Raw genomic sequence first — 14,237 nt, 5'->3', positions numbered from 1 at the left:
GGGGCTCGATCCCAGGATCCTGGGATCATGACCTGAGCTGAAGGCAGAGGCTTAACCGACTGAGCCACTCAGGTGCCCCAAGATTTTATTTTTTATTATTATTATTTTTTAATGTATTTGACAGACAGAGATCACAAGTAGGCAGAGAGGCAGGCAGAGAGAGAGGAGGAAGCAGACTCCCCGCTGAGAAGAGAGCCCAATATGGGCCTCAATCCCAGGACCCTGGGATCATGACCTGAGCCAAAGGCAGAGGCTTTAACCCACTGAGCCACCCAAGTGCCCTAAGAAATCTTTTAAAAAACCTTTTTTTTCCTTGTGACGAGAACTTCTAGGACCTACTCTCTTAGCACCTTTCAAATACACCATACAATAGTGTTAACTACAGTTATCATATCCGTTTTGACATTCTTATTAGATTTATTACTATTTTTAGAAACAGCTCTGAATGGGAGTTCATGGGGGATAGCCCCGTGGCGTGGTCTGTACCAGCTCTGAGCACCAGAAGTAGAGCCATGCATAATTCTAAACCGTCTAGTAGTCATGTCAAAAAAAGGCAAAGCTGAACTGGTAAAATTAACTTTCATAATTTATTTTATTGAACCCAATATATCTAAAATATTATCGTTTTGATGTGTAAACAGTAAAACAGACTCAGTGATATATTAGGTATTGTTTTCTTTTTTCTTTTAAATTTATTTGACAGAGAGAAATCACAAGTAGACGTAGAGGCAGGCAGAGAGAGAGAGAGAGGGAAGCAGGCTCCCTGCCGAGCAGAGAGCCCGATGCGGGACTCGATCCCAGGACCCTGAGAGCATGACCTGAGCCGAAGGCAGTGGCTTAACCCACTGAGCCACCCAGGCGCCCCAAGGTATTGTTTTCATATTAAATCTTTTTTCCTTGTTTTCATATTAAATCCTTGTTCCTGTTTTCACATTAAATCTTTGAGTAAGTGTGTATTTCACACAGCTTTTCTTTCTTTCTTTTTTTTTTTTTTTAAGATTTTATTTATTTATTTGACAGAGAGAGACACAGCGAAGAGAAGAAACACAAGCAGGGGGAGTGGGAGAGGGAGAAACAGGCTTCTTGCCAAACAGGGAGCCTCGATCCCAGGACCCTGGGACCATGACCCAAGCTGAAGGCAGATGCTTAACCAACTGAGCCCCCTAGGCCCCCAACACACAGTGAGTGCATCCTGATGCAGACTTAGGCACGGTTCAAACACCCAGGAGTCATCACGTGGCCAACGGGACCACACTGGATCGCGTTGTGTGTCTTCTAGCTCCCTATGTCCTGATTGCCCAGCGCAGGTAACTAGCTATGACAACCCCTTCACTGACCTCTTTTCCTTCCCTGCCCCAGTCCCCACGTCCCTACTGGCGTTTCCTGGCCATTTCCTCCCCTCAATAAACCATGTGCCCTTGAAGACTTGTTCCAGGGACTGCTTCTGCAAGGATGTGGCCCTAAACAGGGCGTGTGGAGGCTCTTTTATCCTCCCGCTGCTTCAGGGAAGCCGGGAAGAAAAGTCTCTTTTTCTTTTAGAAGGAGTGCTGGGGTGCACAGAGGGCCAGAGAGTTGCTGACTGTCCCCCAGCAGGCTTGTGGCCCAACCACGTGCAGAAGGTAAGTGTTCTCTCTTCCTGCTTGCACCTACACCGGACAAAATATTTTCTAAACCAGGAGAACAGTGTTTGTTTGCTGCCTGTGCCCCACGAAGGTAGCTTGCCTTGTAGACAGTCCTGCCTGGCTGGCAGTGAGATCCCATGGAGGCTGTGGACACAGCCTGAGACATCCGTGAGGGCCAGTGGCAGCTGGAGGGGACTTGGGCTCCCTCGAAGGGCATGATGGGAAGATTGCCCTTGGTTCCTCTAACCTCATATATCCAGCAAGGACAGCAGACAAGATCTCCTGGAGGGGGGTGGGGCAGGGAAGGAAGGAAAAAAAAAATCTCCCATCTGTTGAGTATTAACCTCTGAACCATTTAACCAAACATTGGCTTCTTCTGTCATTTGATAAGGTGTATCCAGCGAAGGGAGATGAGAAAATTGGGGGGTTATTCTTTTAAATGACATCAGCAGGGAGTTTGTTTCTGCCACAGAGCTCGGAGGGTCCCATCTGAGCCATCACATCACCGCCAGCACACTCAAGGACAGATCTGAGTGCTTTCCTCTGCCTGGGCGTTCAGGCATTTGCAGGGATATTAAAAAAAAAGAAAGAAAGAAAAAAGAGAAAAGAAAGAGCAAGAGGGATTTGAAAATAAAGCCCATGCACGGCAGGCTGTCTGCCCTGGGCCAGCGCTGCAGGAAGGGTGATTATGGAGGAAGGAATGGTTTGTGTCACCGTCACATGGAAATGTCCGACGGCTTTTCTGCAGAGACAACACCTCTCAGTCTTCCAGAGACTCTGTGTGCAGACTTCCGGAGCTGTCGGGGACCTCCGAGGCCATCTTGCCCGTCCCGGCCCCCTTGAGTGGAGTTTCTTGGTGGGATGGGCCAACAAGCAGTCTAGACAGATAGGGACCTCCAGGGCTGGCCAGCTGGCTTCTGCTGGCAGATCTGACCTGTCGAGAGGACATCGGGTCCTGGTCTGAAGCGAGGGGAGCCCAGGCTTTGGCTGCTGTCTCCGGTCCAGCTCTCCCTCTCCTGACCTCCAACTGATGGGAGCCGGTCATCTCCCCAGGCCGCACCCAGGCCTCCTGGGAGGTGAACTGAGTCCTGGAGGGAGTCAGGAGTCTGTTATAAGTGCCTTGTATGACCCTAAACTAGCTCCTTCTTTGTGGGCCTCAGTTTCCCCGTGGGTCAAAGGAGCTGGATGAGGTGGTCTCCGCGATCTTGTCTCTGCTGCTTGGTGGGTTTGTTCATAGCCTTCCTTCAATGGGGAGGAAGCTGCGCTCTCTGCTTCTGCCGGTGGCCCGCAGCTGGGTGTCGGACATCTTTTCCGCCCTCTTTTCTAGACCTGTCTCCCTGAAGCTTTACTCTGTTTCTCAGGGCCTCCCTCCCCGGTTGCCAGAACTGACAGGGTCTCACTTTTCACCTGTCTCCTCCCCCGGACTCCCTAGTCTTGTACGTTCTACGTCACTTCTCTGGGGGAAGAGGAGGGCAATCTGCTCTCCCTAATCCCTGACGAGCCCCAGGCTCCGGGCTGGGCTCTTTCATACATGTTAACTCATTTAACCTTCCCCGCCCTTCAGAGACAAGGATGAGTCTCACTTCAGGGGAAACTGAGGCTCAGAAAAAAGCATGGCTTGGCCAAACTCCCACACTAGGAAGAGGTAAGCCAGGACTCAGACCAGATCAGTTTGATTCTAAAGGCCAGATTCTTTCCGCTGCATCACAGAACACCTTCCCTGTGTCACTTAGCCTTCTGGAGTCTTCCTGGGCGAGATTCCTTCCTGGGTGAGGCTCCAGGCTCCTTCAGGGCAGAATGGTAGAGCAGGCCAAGCATGGAATCTTCCTCCAAAGACCTACCTCCTCACAGACAGGGGAAGAGGGAGGTAAGTAATAAGTCTCCGAAACTGGTTGGGACATGAGAATAATTAACTTGAGCCCAGGGTTCCCCTGTGTGTGACCTCACGCCAGTTCCATTTTCCATCTCAGGCCGTGCCCAGTTTCATCCAGCAACCTGGCTCACTAGAGTTGACTTCTCTGAGTCCCACACAGCAGCCCCAAGGGGCATAAGGCAAGGTGCCATCACTTCCCACACAGGATAGCTGTGCAACCTTGGGCTAAGTCGCTCCAACTCTTAGAACTTGGTTTCCTCATCTGCATAATGGCCATAATCACTCACCCGCCTTAACAGACAGTGACCGTGAAGGGACTTCATTGGCTCTGATGTAAAAAATGCTCTTTTCCCTCCTCTGTCATAGTGCCTATCCCAAGGGTCACTGGTAATGCAGGCCTGGAGAACATTTGTTGGATGCATACGAGTCACGAACCTTCGGACAGCCCTTTAAAGTTTACCGAATGCCTCTACACTCTAGAAGTCGTCACTTCTCCCAACAGACCTTTCAGAAGGCAGGGCTGCCCTTCCTCTTGGTCTTACAGTCAAGGAAACTGAGGCGCATCTTTTATGGCTCCCAGTGGGCCAAGGGGTTGGGGCACTTTCCGCTGACAGCTCTCTGTCTTCTTGTCATTTGGAGAGAGCGGGCCTGGAAGGGCAGCTCCGCCGCCAGCTGCGGCCCAGATGTGGAGGCCTGGCCGGCCACAAAGGAGGTGGGTGGGTGGGAACATCCTGCCATTTCCTCCTTCGAAGACAAATGGCTCAGGGGCCACTGGAGGCTCTGGAGGTTGTGGCTGGATTAGGAGGCTCCCCAGAGCCTCAGTGAGGCGGGAGCCATGCTCGTCCTGAAAACAGCTCCTCTGTGTGAGGTGGCCACTGGGAGGAAGCGGTCCGAGGGCCTGTGCTCCGTAAGCGGCTCCCCTCTCCTCAGAGCACGACTCTCTAAATAAGTCTGTTGAATCCCTCGGTCCTGAAGGCCCTCGTGCTGGTGTGGGCAGAGGCCATCTTGGGCAGCATTCTGTTTGTTCAGTTGGTTTTGGTGGGGAAGGAATAGCATTTTGAACTCTTTCTGATGGCTGTGGCGTGAACAGACACACATTCACACACAGAGAACCATACATATGGTGTACACACTCACGCACCTGTACACACGTACACACACACACACCATGCTTGCGTACGCACACACGCGCGTTCATCCACACCTCCCAAGACCAGAATTGAGCTCCCTGGAGCCCTCCGAGCTCCCTTAAGCCCCTCAGGGGAGGAGGGAAGGAAGCTGGGTGTCATATATCATCTCTCTCCAAACAGGCGGTGTCCTCTCTGCCCAAAGTGGGGGTGGGGATGGTCGACAACCAGGAACGGGTCTTGGGAAGGAGCCCCTCTGACCCATATTTCACAGACACCCCAGACAGAGCCTGCTGTCAGGAGCGCTGTCTAATTTCCTCTCCTGACTGCCGGCCCAGATCCCCCCAACAAAGAGGGGCATTGTGTCCTCCTCGCTGCCCGGGCATCTGCTCCACAGAGATCCGTCAGGGGACGCGCAAAGGGGATTTGGGGGATGAAGGCGCTGTATCCCCCAGAAGGGCCACAAATTCTTGAGCAGAAAGAGCTCGGTCCGGGCCGAGGGGACCCCCCAGCCTCCCAGCAGTCCTCTGGGCCCCCCTCCTCCACGCCCTGGAAGAGCTTCTCCTCAGGTCTTTCAGGGAAGAGGTGGGTGAGGAAAACATTTACAGGGTAGTGGCGGTGGACGAGAAAGCATTTGAAGGGGGCTGGGCGTCCCCACCCTCTCTTGGAAGAAACGCAGCCTTGAGCCCTTGGCCTCCCCTTCTGGGGGGGACTTGCCGGCCTGTGGGGGCGGCCTTCAGGGAAGTAGTCCTTGGTTTTTGCTGCTCGACATCTTTCGCAGGTTGGGCATTCTGGGGAGGGCACAGGGGTCCTGGGAGGCAATGCTGAGCCTGGACAGAACCAAGGGAGAGTGGCTGGCGAGGGGGAGGACCCGGGACCAAGAGCTACTGAAAGACTTCCAAGAATGCGGGCCAGCCCTGCCCTGGGTGTCCACTTTCTGATTCCCTCCTGGGGACACCTACCGAGAGGCTGCTCCTCTCCAGGTGCCAGGCCAGTGGGTCAAGTCCTCAGGATGGCCTCCCGTGGGGACTGTATGTGTATTGGCTGCGGGTGTGGGCAGTGCTTCAATAGCTGAATCACGAGCGCAAGGTGCACTTGGACGGGGGGCAGGGGATGTTTGCAGTCACAGTGTGGAAGTGGACAGGGCTTTGCGCTGGGTCAGCAAATCCAAGGCGAACATGGAGCCGGCATCTTCCACGCCCTTGACCTCCATCACTATCCCCTGGGTCTTCTCAGCAGGGCTTCTTATCTGGACAGCTTCGTGCTTTGGAAACATTTTGCCCCAAGTGTCTGTTCATCCTTTGAACTCAAGGCAGAGCAGGCTCTTAGAATGCTCAGGAAATTGGCCCCTAGAGGGTACATGGCTTGCTTAAAGTCACACGGCAAACAAGTAGGAGAGCAGAGCAGAGCCCAAGACACAGGCCTCCTTCTCTCTATTTTGTACTTTGTTGTCACTGGGTTGCAGCCTTCCTGTAGAAGAAGAAAACTGTCGAGAACATAGTGTATGTGTGTGTGTGTGTGTGTGAGAGAGAGAGAGAGAGAGAGAGAGAGAGAGAGAGAGAAGAGACAGACAGGGTGGGGTACAGAACAGAAAGACAAGAGACAGAAGAGTCTCTCTGAACCAGGCCCTGTGCTAGGTTCTCTGTAGACCGGACCCCATTGTTCTGGGGACAGGCTACCTCATCTCCACTCACCATGCCCAGGACTTTGCACATAATTGGCCCTCAAGAAATGTTTTCATGGAATGAATGAATGAAGTCACTCAACCCTCCCATCAACCGGTGAGTAAAACACCATCTCTATAGAAGCACTTTTCAGCAGATGTTTTCATGCACAAGTTCTGGGATGAGAAAACGAGGCTCAGAGACGTGAAGCCACTTCATGAAAGTCACACAGCCAGGCAGTAGCAGAGTCCGTGTGGGAGCTGAATTCAGTGTGTTAGTCTCTGCAGCCCGTGGTGGTGGGGGGTGGGGGTGCAGAGGAGGGAAGGGGGTTTGAGGAAGGGATTCCTCCTCCAGCAATGCAGAGGGCAGGAAAGGAAAGCAATGTGAAAGGAGCAAGGGCCCAGAGGCAGGCGGCCCGCTCCGCTCTCTAGCCAGGTGTGCTGGGTGCTTTAGACAGGATTTGTGTTCCTGGAAAACCGGTTTTAAATCACTTTTAAAAACACAAATAAACCCATCCTTTTCAGCCACTGGGGAAGCCTGCAGCTTGACGGAAGTCTCCAGCACGTTTTCTTTTACACCGGAGGGACTCTTGTAGAGACTGGGGAGTTTGCCCTCCTGGATTTTCTCAGAGCGTGGTCAGTCTGCAGGATGGTGGAGAAATCCCACCACGGGGCTCTGGCCCAGATGAGCACAGCTCTTCAGGGGGGGCCCGCAGACCCAGCTGAGCCTGCTGCCTTCCCAATAATGCTGGAGTTAAGCCCAGCCATGGGCCCCAGCTCCGGGGACAGGCTGGAGTCCTGAGCCAGCAGCTCCGGTTAGGAAATTAATAAAGAAAGAGAAGCTCTTGCAGCCAGGCCCACGGTGAGAGACGAGTTAGGTCATGTCTCTTTCTGTTCAATCGGATATTAGTCCCGACCCTGATGTCACCTTCAAGCTATTAAACATCACCCTCAGAAATTCAGCGTGAATTGCTCAAGGCTCTTATCAGGCGTGCCTCTGAGCTTGCTGTCATCAGGGGCCAGGCCGTGATCCTGCTTTTGTGCCAACTTCAGGTCAAAAGGGAGATGTTCCTTTAGAATTCAGTCAGGACTCAGGGCTGGGAGTGGGGGAGTGAGTGACAGAGAATCTTGGTCCTTTGGCCAGAATCAGAGATCATTTCCTTGGGCCACAGAAACAGGATGGGTGGCCAGTGTCTCTCTTTCGGCGTGGCATGGTGGACCTGGTGGACTCAAGAGACCTGGATGGCATCAAGTCATCCAGTCTAACCGGCTTTTGGACCACAGCCTCCCCTACGTCGTGGGCTATGTGGCCAGCAATGGGATTGCAAGCTGGGAAGCCAGGCGATGCCAATAGGCTAGCAATTCCCTCTTCCATCCATCCGTCTATGGGTCCGTCCATGCACATGGATGGACATCCAGTGCAATAATTATTTTTTGAGCACTTACTGTGTACTGGACATCACGCTATCATCTGGAAGGAAAACAGTCAGGGAAACACAACCCCCTTTTCCTCCTCTAGCTTGGAGATCAGACCACAAATGAACACGCAAACAACAAAGACAAGAATTATAAATTATGGCACTAGCCGTCAAGGAAGAAACACAGGTGGGAAGACAGAGATCAAAGGGTAGGAGCGGCCTGGGGAGGATGTGGTAGTAGAAGAAGGGTGTCAAGGTATTTTTGAAGGTGTCTGTTCAGGATTTACAGTGAAGGGGACTGAAGGGGTACAACCAGGAAGAGAAGGAACATGGTGACAGCCCAGAGCCATGGTGGCCAAGAGCTGATGTGATTGGCAATTGCTGTGCTGGTAACTATACGGGATTAGCTGGTGGAGAATATATAGCTTTAAAGGCAAGGAAAGAAAGCCACCCACCCCGAGCTCTTCTGGTTACTGGAACTAGGATGCTTTAGGGATTCAAATTGGAATACACAGACCTTTGCTAGACACCCATTCTTTTCTTTGACTAGAGGAGCCATGAGAAATGCATGCATTCTTCCCAGGCCCCCAGCCCTGGCAGGTAGATTTCTGAAGCCCTGAGCCCCACCGAGGCCCTTTTACCGGGAAATGGATCCCCTATTCGCTTCGCTTCCTCTCTGCCTCTCTCTGCAGGGCAGTCGCACACCTGCTTGTCCTTGATGCTCTCTCAAGGATGGAGAAACCCATTACTGAAAAGTTACGATATGGGAATTCTTGGCTCTTTGGATTCCTACCAAGCCCCCCCTGTGTCACCATCACTGGTTCACATCGGGGAGTCATCAGTGGGTGGTCTTGCTTCTTTCGTACAGCTTGGCACCCAAGATGAGGCAGAGGATTCTCACTCATTTGAGGAGCGGCCTGTTCTAGCTACCGTTCGCTGGTCAACGAGATGCCGGTGCTGCAGCATGGGAGGAGCGCCGGGACTGCTCCAGAGAAACCAGAAAACATTTGATGGACGTGTGTGTGCGCCTCTCGTTTCTCCATGAGACTCCCCACAACAGAGTTCTTCACTGTGTTTATTGGGGGAATTTAACTTCTTACATTGAAAGAGACTTTTTTTCCTATTGGTTTTAGAAATTAATGTTGCTGCTTGATGTTGAAAATTAGTTGGGTCATATTCGTACATTAAAATGTGCTCTGTGTTCCTTTCCAGGAGTCCCTTCAAGTGCTCCTAGATGCCTAAGTCCTTGGAGAGGGAAAGAACCAGGAATGTAGGAGAGAAATCACATGGGGGCCCGTGTGTGTATGCAGAAGGGTGAGTGGTTTGGTGTTGCTGGAGCACAGAATTGTGTGGCCGGGGTGGTGAGACAAAGTGGTAGAGGTAGGCAGGGACGAGGGCAGGGGAATTTTGGAGTCCGGCGAGGAGTTTTGAACTTTATTTTGTAGATGATGGGATGCCATTGACCGATTTTAAATCTGGGTTGATCAAAGTTGGATTGTGTGTGTGTGTGTGTGTATGCGCGCGCGCGCGCATGTGACTATTTTAGGGGATGGACTTTGCAGAGTCTCAGATCAGAAGGAAGGAGAGCTCCTGGGGGGTTTCATTCAAGTGAAAGATGTTGACAGTCTGGACAAAGATCACAGGGGGAATGAGGAGAACCTGCACAGGAAGTGAAATGAGCAAAACCTGGTAATTGATTGGCTCTGAGATGCAAACAGTATCAACAATGTGTCCTCAGTCTCCAGGATGCATGAATGGGTAGGTTGTTGTGTCACCAGCTAATAATAGAGGATTCAGAATACAGAATATGAGGTTTAGAATCTCGGGGTAATGGAGATTTTCCCTTACATATTTTGAGTTTGAGATGCCTGTAGTCACCCAGGTGGTAGGAGCAGTAGGGAGCGGAATATGAAAACTTAAGCTCCCAGGTCCTGGGTGGGGAGGTTTGGGCTGGGGCCAGAATGCCTGGATTCAAATCCCAGCTCTATCACTGGCGATCAGTGTTCACACAGTGGGGCAGCAGTAACAAATGATCCCCACATCTAACGGCTTACGGCAAACTTCTCTGTCCTCACTGATACACATGAAGGTTGTGGGTTTGGTTTTGGCTTTGTTCCACATCTTTCTCATTCCGGATCGCAGGCTCATGGTGGAATCCTCATCCCAGCCTTGTGCAGAGGGAAAAGCGCCATGGCAGAGACATGAGGACTCTAAAACTTTCGCTAGCTGGAGCGCTCGGCTCTTCTAGTCACATTCTATTGGCCAAAGCCAACCACATGGACAAGCCTGGGGTCAGTGAAGTGGGGAAGTACACTCCTCCCATGGGAGATACAGCACATGGCAATGATCAAGGAGCCATATTGCCCCAGTGGAGAAAGGAGGAAGTTGTTGGGCCCGATTGTATGCTCTACCACAACCACTAACCAGCTGTAAAACCTCGGTGGTTTACTCAACTTTTCCCTTGCCTTGGTCACCTCATCAGTAAAACAGGAATTCTGGTACTCACTCTTGGGATTGTTATGTAAAGCACTTAGAATAGTGCCCAACACAGTGCAGAGTAAACGGTGTATGAATGTAGGTGGAGGGAAGGAAGGAGGGGAGGAGGAGTTCTCTCTCCATGGGTACAGCGTTTCAGTTTGGGAAGACGAAAAAGTTCTGGAAAGGGATAGTGACCATAGTTGTACAACAGTGGGACAGTACTTAACGACACAGAGCTGTATGCTTAAAGATGGTTAAAATTCTACGTTATGCATATTTTACCCCAATAAAAAACATGTAGGTAGATGGAATCATCTGGGCAGAGCGTGAAGAGTGCGGAAGGCAGTAGGAAGAAGGCAGAAATTCGGGAACTAGCAGTGGGGGCAAAAGCATGGAAGACAGAGAAGGAATATTCTGGATAGACAAGGAAAAAAAGCAGGAGAGACCGATATCCTCTGAAGCCAGGGGAGTAGAGTTAAGACAGAGTGTTGGAATGCTCGAGGTGTCTGTTTTGCTTGTCTTTGAACCTGAACCTTCTCTTTAGCACCTTGATTTTGTGGGTCTGTTTTCCTCTGCCAGCTCCTGATGATGTCATTTCCGGTCAGTGCCCACGCTGTGCCCAGACTGCCTCGAGGCCGAATCCTGGCCTGGTCTCCTCTCTTGGCTCCCTCCCTCCCCACTCTGTAGCCAGTTCTATTTTGTCCGTGGCTAACATCTTGGTGAGACCAATCTTTTTAAATTAAAAAGACATAGGATTGAGGACATTTCTTCTTTTTTATTTTTTATTACTATTTGTGGGTACTGTTCTATTCTGAGACCACAAAACCTCCAAATTCTGAACTTTAAAATTAGGCGGGGATGGGGGCGGCACCTGGGTGACTCAGTCTATTGAGCATCTGATTTTTGATTTTGGCTCAGGTCATGATCTCAGGGTCACAAGATCGAGCCCCGCGTCAAGCTCTGTGCTCGGTGTGAGAGTCTGTTTGAGATTGTCTCTCTCCCTCTTCCTCTGCCTCCCACTACCCCTCAATTAGGGGTGGTTAGTTTATGGTCAAGATTCTTTTATTAACAAAAGAATTCATCTTCTGTTTATAGAACTTTAGTGATTTGATAAGCCGTAGGTGAGGCAACCCGACAGCTAACATTTTATAAGGGGAAAGAAGCACAACACAATTGCAAAGGGAGAACAACATAGTTTTTCCAATGATAATGTTTGCACCCCCACATTTTGAAGAGCCTAAAGGGGGATACCTTGGTCCAAATGATTCCTTCCCTTTTTTTCTTTGTTTTTAGACATCGTCCAGATGATCATCCCACGAACCTCAGAGGGCTGCACACAGAGAGAATGCGGTTCTTAGCTCTGCAAAGAAAAAGGCCCGAGAACTATCCTCTTCTATTGATTTTATTTCTCCAAGAGTTTTCTTACTAAGTGAATTAACCTTGCACCGTTAACTTGACATAATCTTAAGAAAATATATGAAATATGCTTTAGAAAAAAAATGACATGTGCTCTAACCAGCCATCTCATTTGGCAATCGTTTTCCAGAGCTGTTGTCCTTTTAGGATGGGGACCTGGGGTTCTTTTTACATCTGAGTGACTTAATCTACATACAAGAGCTCCAAACTCTTGCTGACCTCCCTCTGCAACCCCAGTTGGTATCAGGAGACACAGCACTGAGGCCAACGGGGGTCTCTCTCCAAGGCTCAGGTCACCTCAGCCTGTCTGGCCATATGTCCTGGAGCATTACCCCAAAAGATCTGGGCGGTCCCCGTACATAAACTTAGCAGCTCCTCCCGTCCTAACAGCAATCATGGAACACACTGGAAGGGCTCAGATGCATCCCGTGGAGAAAGAGGGATTGGTTTTTTTTTGTTTTTTTTTTTTTCCATTTGCAGACAGAGTCTGTTGAAAGCACAGGTTACTTCCACGGCAAGGTTCCACATTTCCAGGCCGTCACTCACGGGGCTTAGTGCGATCTCTTCATCCTCGGAACATGGGGAACACTTTCCAGCCCTCAACTCAATAATGCGAGCATCTGGATAGGTGTTCAATCCCCAAACTGTGGCCTTAAGAAGAACAGCTGTTCCGTGGCTCAGGGGCGCAGCTCAGCAGTCCTAGCTGTGTCCCCAATTTGACTCCGAAGAGGCAGGAGCTGTCCTGGGTCTGTTCTCAGATATGCATTCAAGCCCATGTGAACAGGCCCGCATGGGGACCACCCACCACCAGCTGTTTCTCCGACAGTCTTCCTCCAGCCCGTGGTACAAACTTACTCACTGAGCCAACAACTTTGGACTGGGTGTCTGATGGGCAGCAGCTGAGTTTCTCTTCTCAACTCTCCTCATACTGATTCTCCCTGGGGTTTTGGGACACCTGAGGACTCCCCAAAGCCTCAGATACAGAACCCAGAAAGGAAGGGTGGTCTAGAGTGTGTGTGTAGGTGGGTTCTAGTCATTTCCTTCCTTTGGAGCATTTGCTTTCCCAGGTCACTAGCTGGTCCCAAGGCTCCTCTCCCAGCAGATCAGGTGGTATCCAGGCCTGAAGGAGGGCTCGATGGTGTTGGAGGGAGATGGTAGCAGCAGAGGGGGCAGCAGCCGAGACACCCCGAGCAGCAGTGTGCCTGGAGCTGTTCCCCAGATTTGCATGGGTCCAGTCGGGCTGCTGTATGATTCCATGAGAACTGGTGAGAAGCAACGGCCTCGGGGAAGCGGCTGCTAAGACAGAGCAAAACTGGATAGAACTTTCTGGGAAACTTCCAGGCTCCCAGGGATGCTGGATAGCTTCGTGCTTAAGAGTCATTGCAAGATGTAGAGAGGTTGCCCTGGGGTGGGTGGGAAAAGGTGAAGGTGGGACTGGGGTGAGACAGGGGTGCGGGTAGTTGGGTAGGGGGCTCGGTCCTCAGTCTTTCTTTCTCTGTGGAGAATCTCACTCTGAACTTGGAGAGGCAGCAGAGTCCCCATCCTCGGGGTCCTGCCCATTGGGTGAGATAGGCTGACCCCCTTTCACACGCTTCCACTTCATCCTTCGGTTCTGGAACCACACTTTGACCTGACAGAGGAAGCAAAGGAACCTGGTCACTTCAAGGGAGGTGTAACTACCTTCCACATTGACGCTCAAGGAAGAAGGTTGCCTTCCACGGACCCCAGCTTGAACCTCCGCTTGTCCTGCTCCACCCCTCCAAAGACACCAGGAATGCAGACAAAAGGGAGGACACATCAATCTGCCCAGAGGTCGGTCTTGTGTTTCCCTAGCTTTGTGTCAGAAAGACTGCTGGTCTGGGGACAGGGTCTAAAAGTCACCTTGGCATTTGGCCCCACCCCCTTTCATATGCCCCGCCCCTCCAGTGCCAGCACCTCCTCCCTCTAGCTTCTGTTACCCGAGGGTCTGGGAGCAGAGGCTCGCCAACCTCATCCACAGGCACATTCATAAAACACTTGTCAGTTTAGATAGCTCTGGTCCACATATTTTCTCATCTCCGCTTCAGCATTACCTGCCAGGTGGGGTCATGACCCTGAGACCCGGAGAGGTCAGGAGACGTCATCCTTCGGTTCTGGAACCACACTTTGACCTGACAGAGGAAGCAAAGGAACCTGGTCACTTCAAGGGAGGTGTAACTACCTTCCACATTGACGCTCAAGGAAGAAGGTTGCCTTCCACGGACCCCAGCTTGAACCTCCGCTTGTCCTGCTCCACCCCTCCAAAGACACCAGGAATGCAGACAAAAGGGAGGACACATCAATCTGCCCAGAGGTCGGTCTTGTGTTTCCCTAGCTTTGTGTCAGAAAGACTGCTGGTCTGGGGACAGGGTCTAAAAGTCACCTTGGCATTTGGCCCCACCCCCTTTCATATGCCCCGCCCCTCCAGTGCCAGCACCTCCTCCCTCTAGCTTCTGTTACCCGAGGGTCTGGGAGCAGAGGCTCGCCAACCTCATCCACAGGCACATTCATAAAACACTTGTCAGTTTAGATAGCTCTGGTCCACATATTTTCTCATCTCCGCTTCAGCATTACCTGCCAGGTGGGGTCATGACCCTGAGACCCGGAGAGGTCAGGAGACGT

General features: G+C 51.4%; 1 protein-coding gene and 1 long non-coding RNA gene across 2 annotated transcripts in view; one reads left to right on the top strand and one right to left on the bottom strand.

Moving 5' to 3' along the window:
- Positions 1 to 6,128: 6,128 nt before the first annotated feature.
- LOC132003768 (uncharacterized) lies at positions 6,129 to 11,949 on the top strand. The gene is made up of 3 exons (XR_009400306.1): positions 6,129 to 6,403; positions 8,916 to 9,017; positions 11,475 to 11,949. It is a non-coding gene; the product is annotated as an uncharacterized LOC132003768 (long non-coding RNA).
- Positions 11,950 to 12,040: 91 nt separating this feature from the next.
- Positions 12,041 to 14,237, bottom strand: part of MEOX1 (mesenchyme homeobox 1) — a 20,216-nt gene continuing 18,019 nt past the window's right edge. The window contains exon 4 of the mRNA XM_059381051.1: positions 12,041 to 13,227. Within this exon, the coding sequence (XP_059237034.1) occupies positions 13,105 to 13,227 (123 nt within the window). The 3' untranslated portion in view covers positions 12,041 to 13,104. The remainder of the gene's footprint in view (positions 13,228 to 14,237) is intronic.

This window comes from Mustela nigripes, chromosome 16 (genome assembly GCF_022355385.1).
Source record: "Mustela nigripes isolate SB6536 chromosome 16, MUSNIG.SB6536, whole genome shotgun sequence".
NCBI classification, from domain to species: domain Eukaryota; kingdom Metazoa; phylum Chordata; class Mammalia; order Carnivora; family Mustelidae; genus Mustela; species Mustela nigripes.
This window is presented reverse-complemented; position numbering and strand designations above follow the sequence as displayed.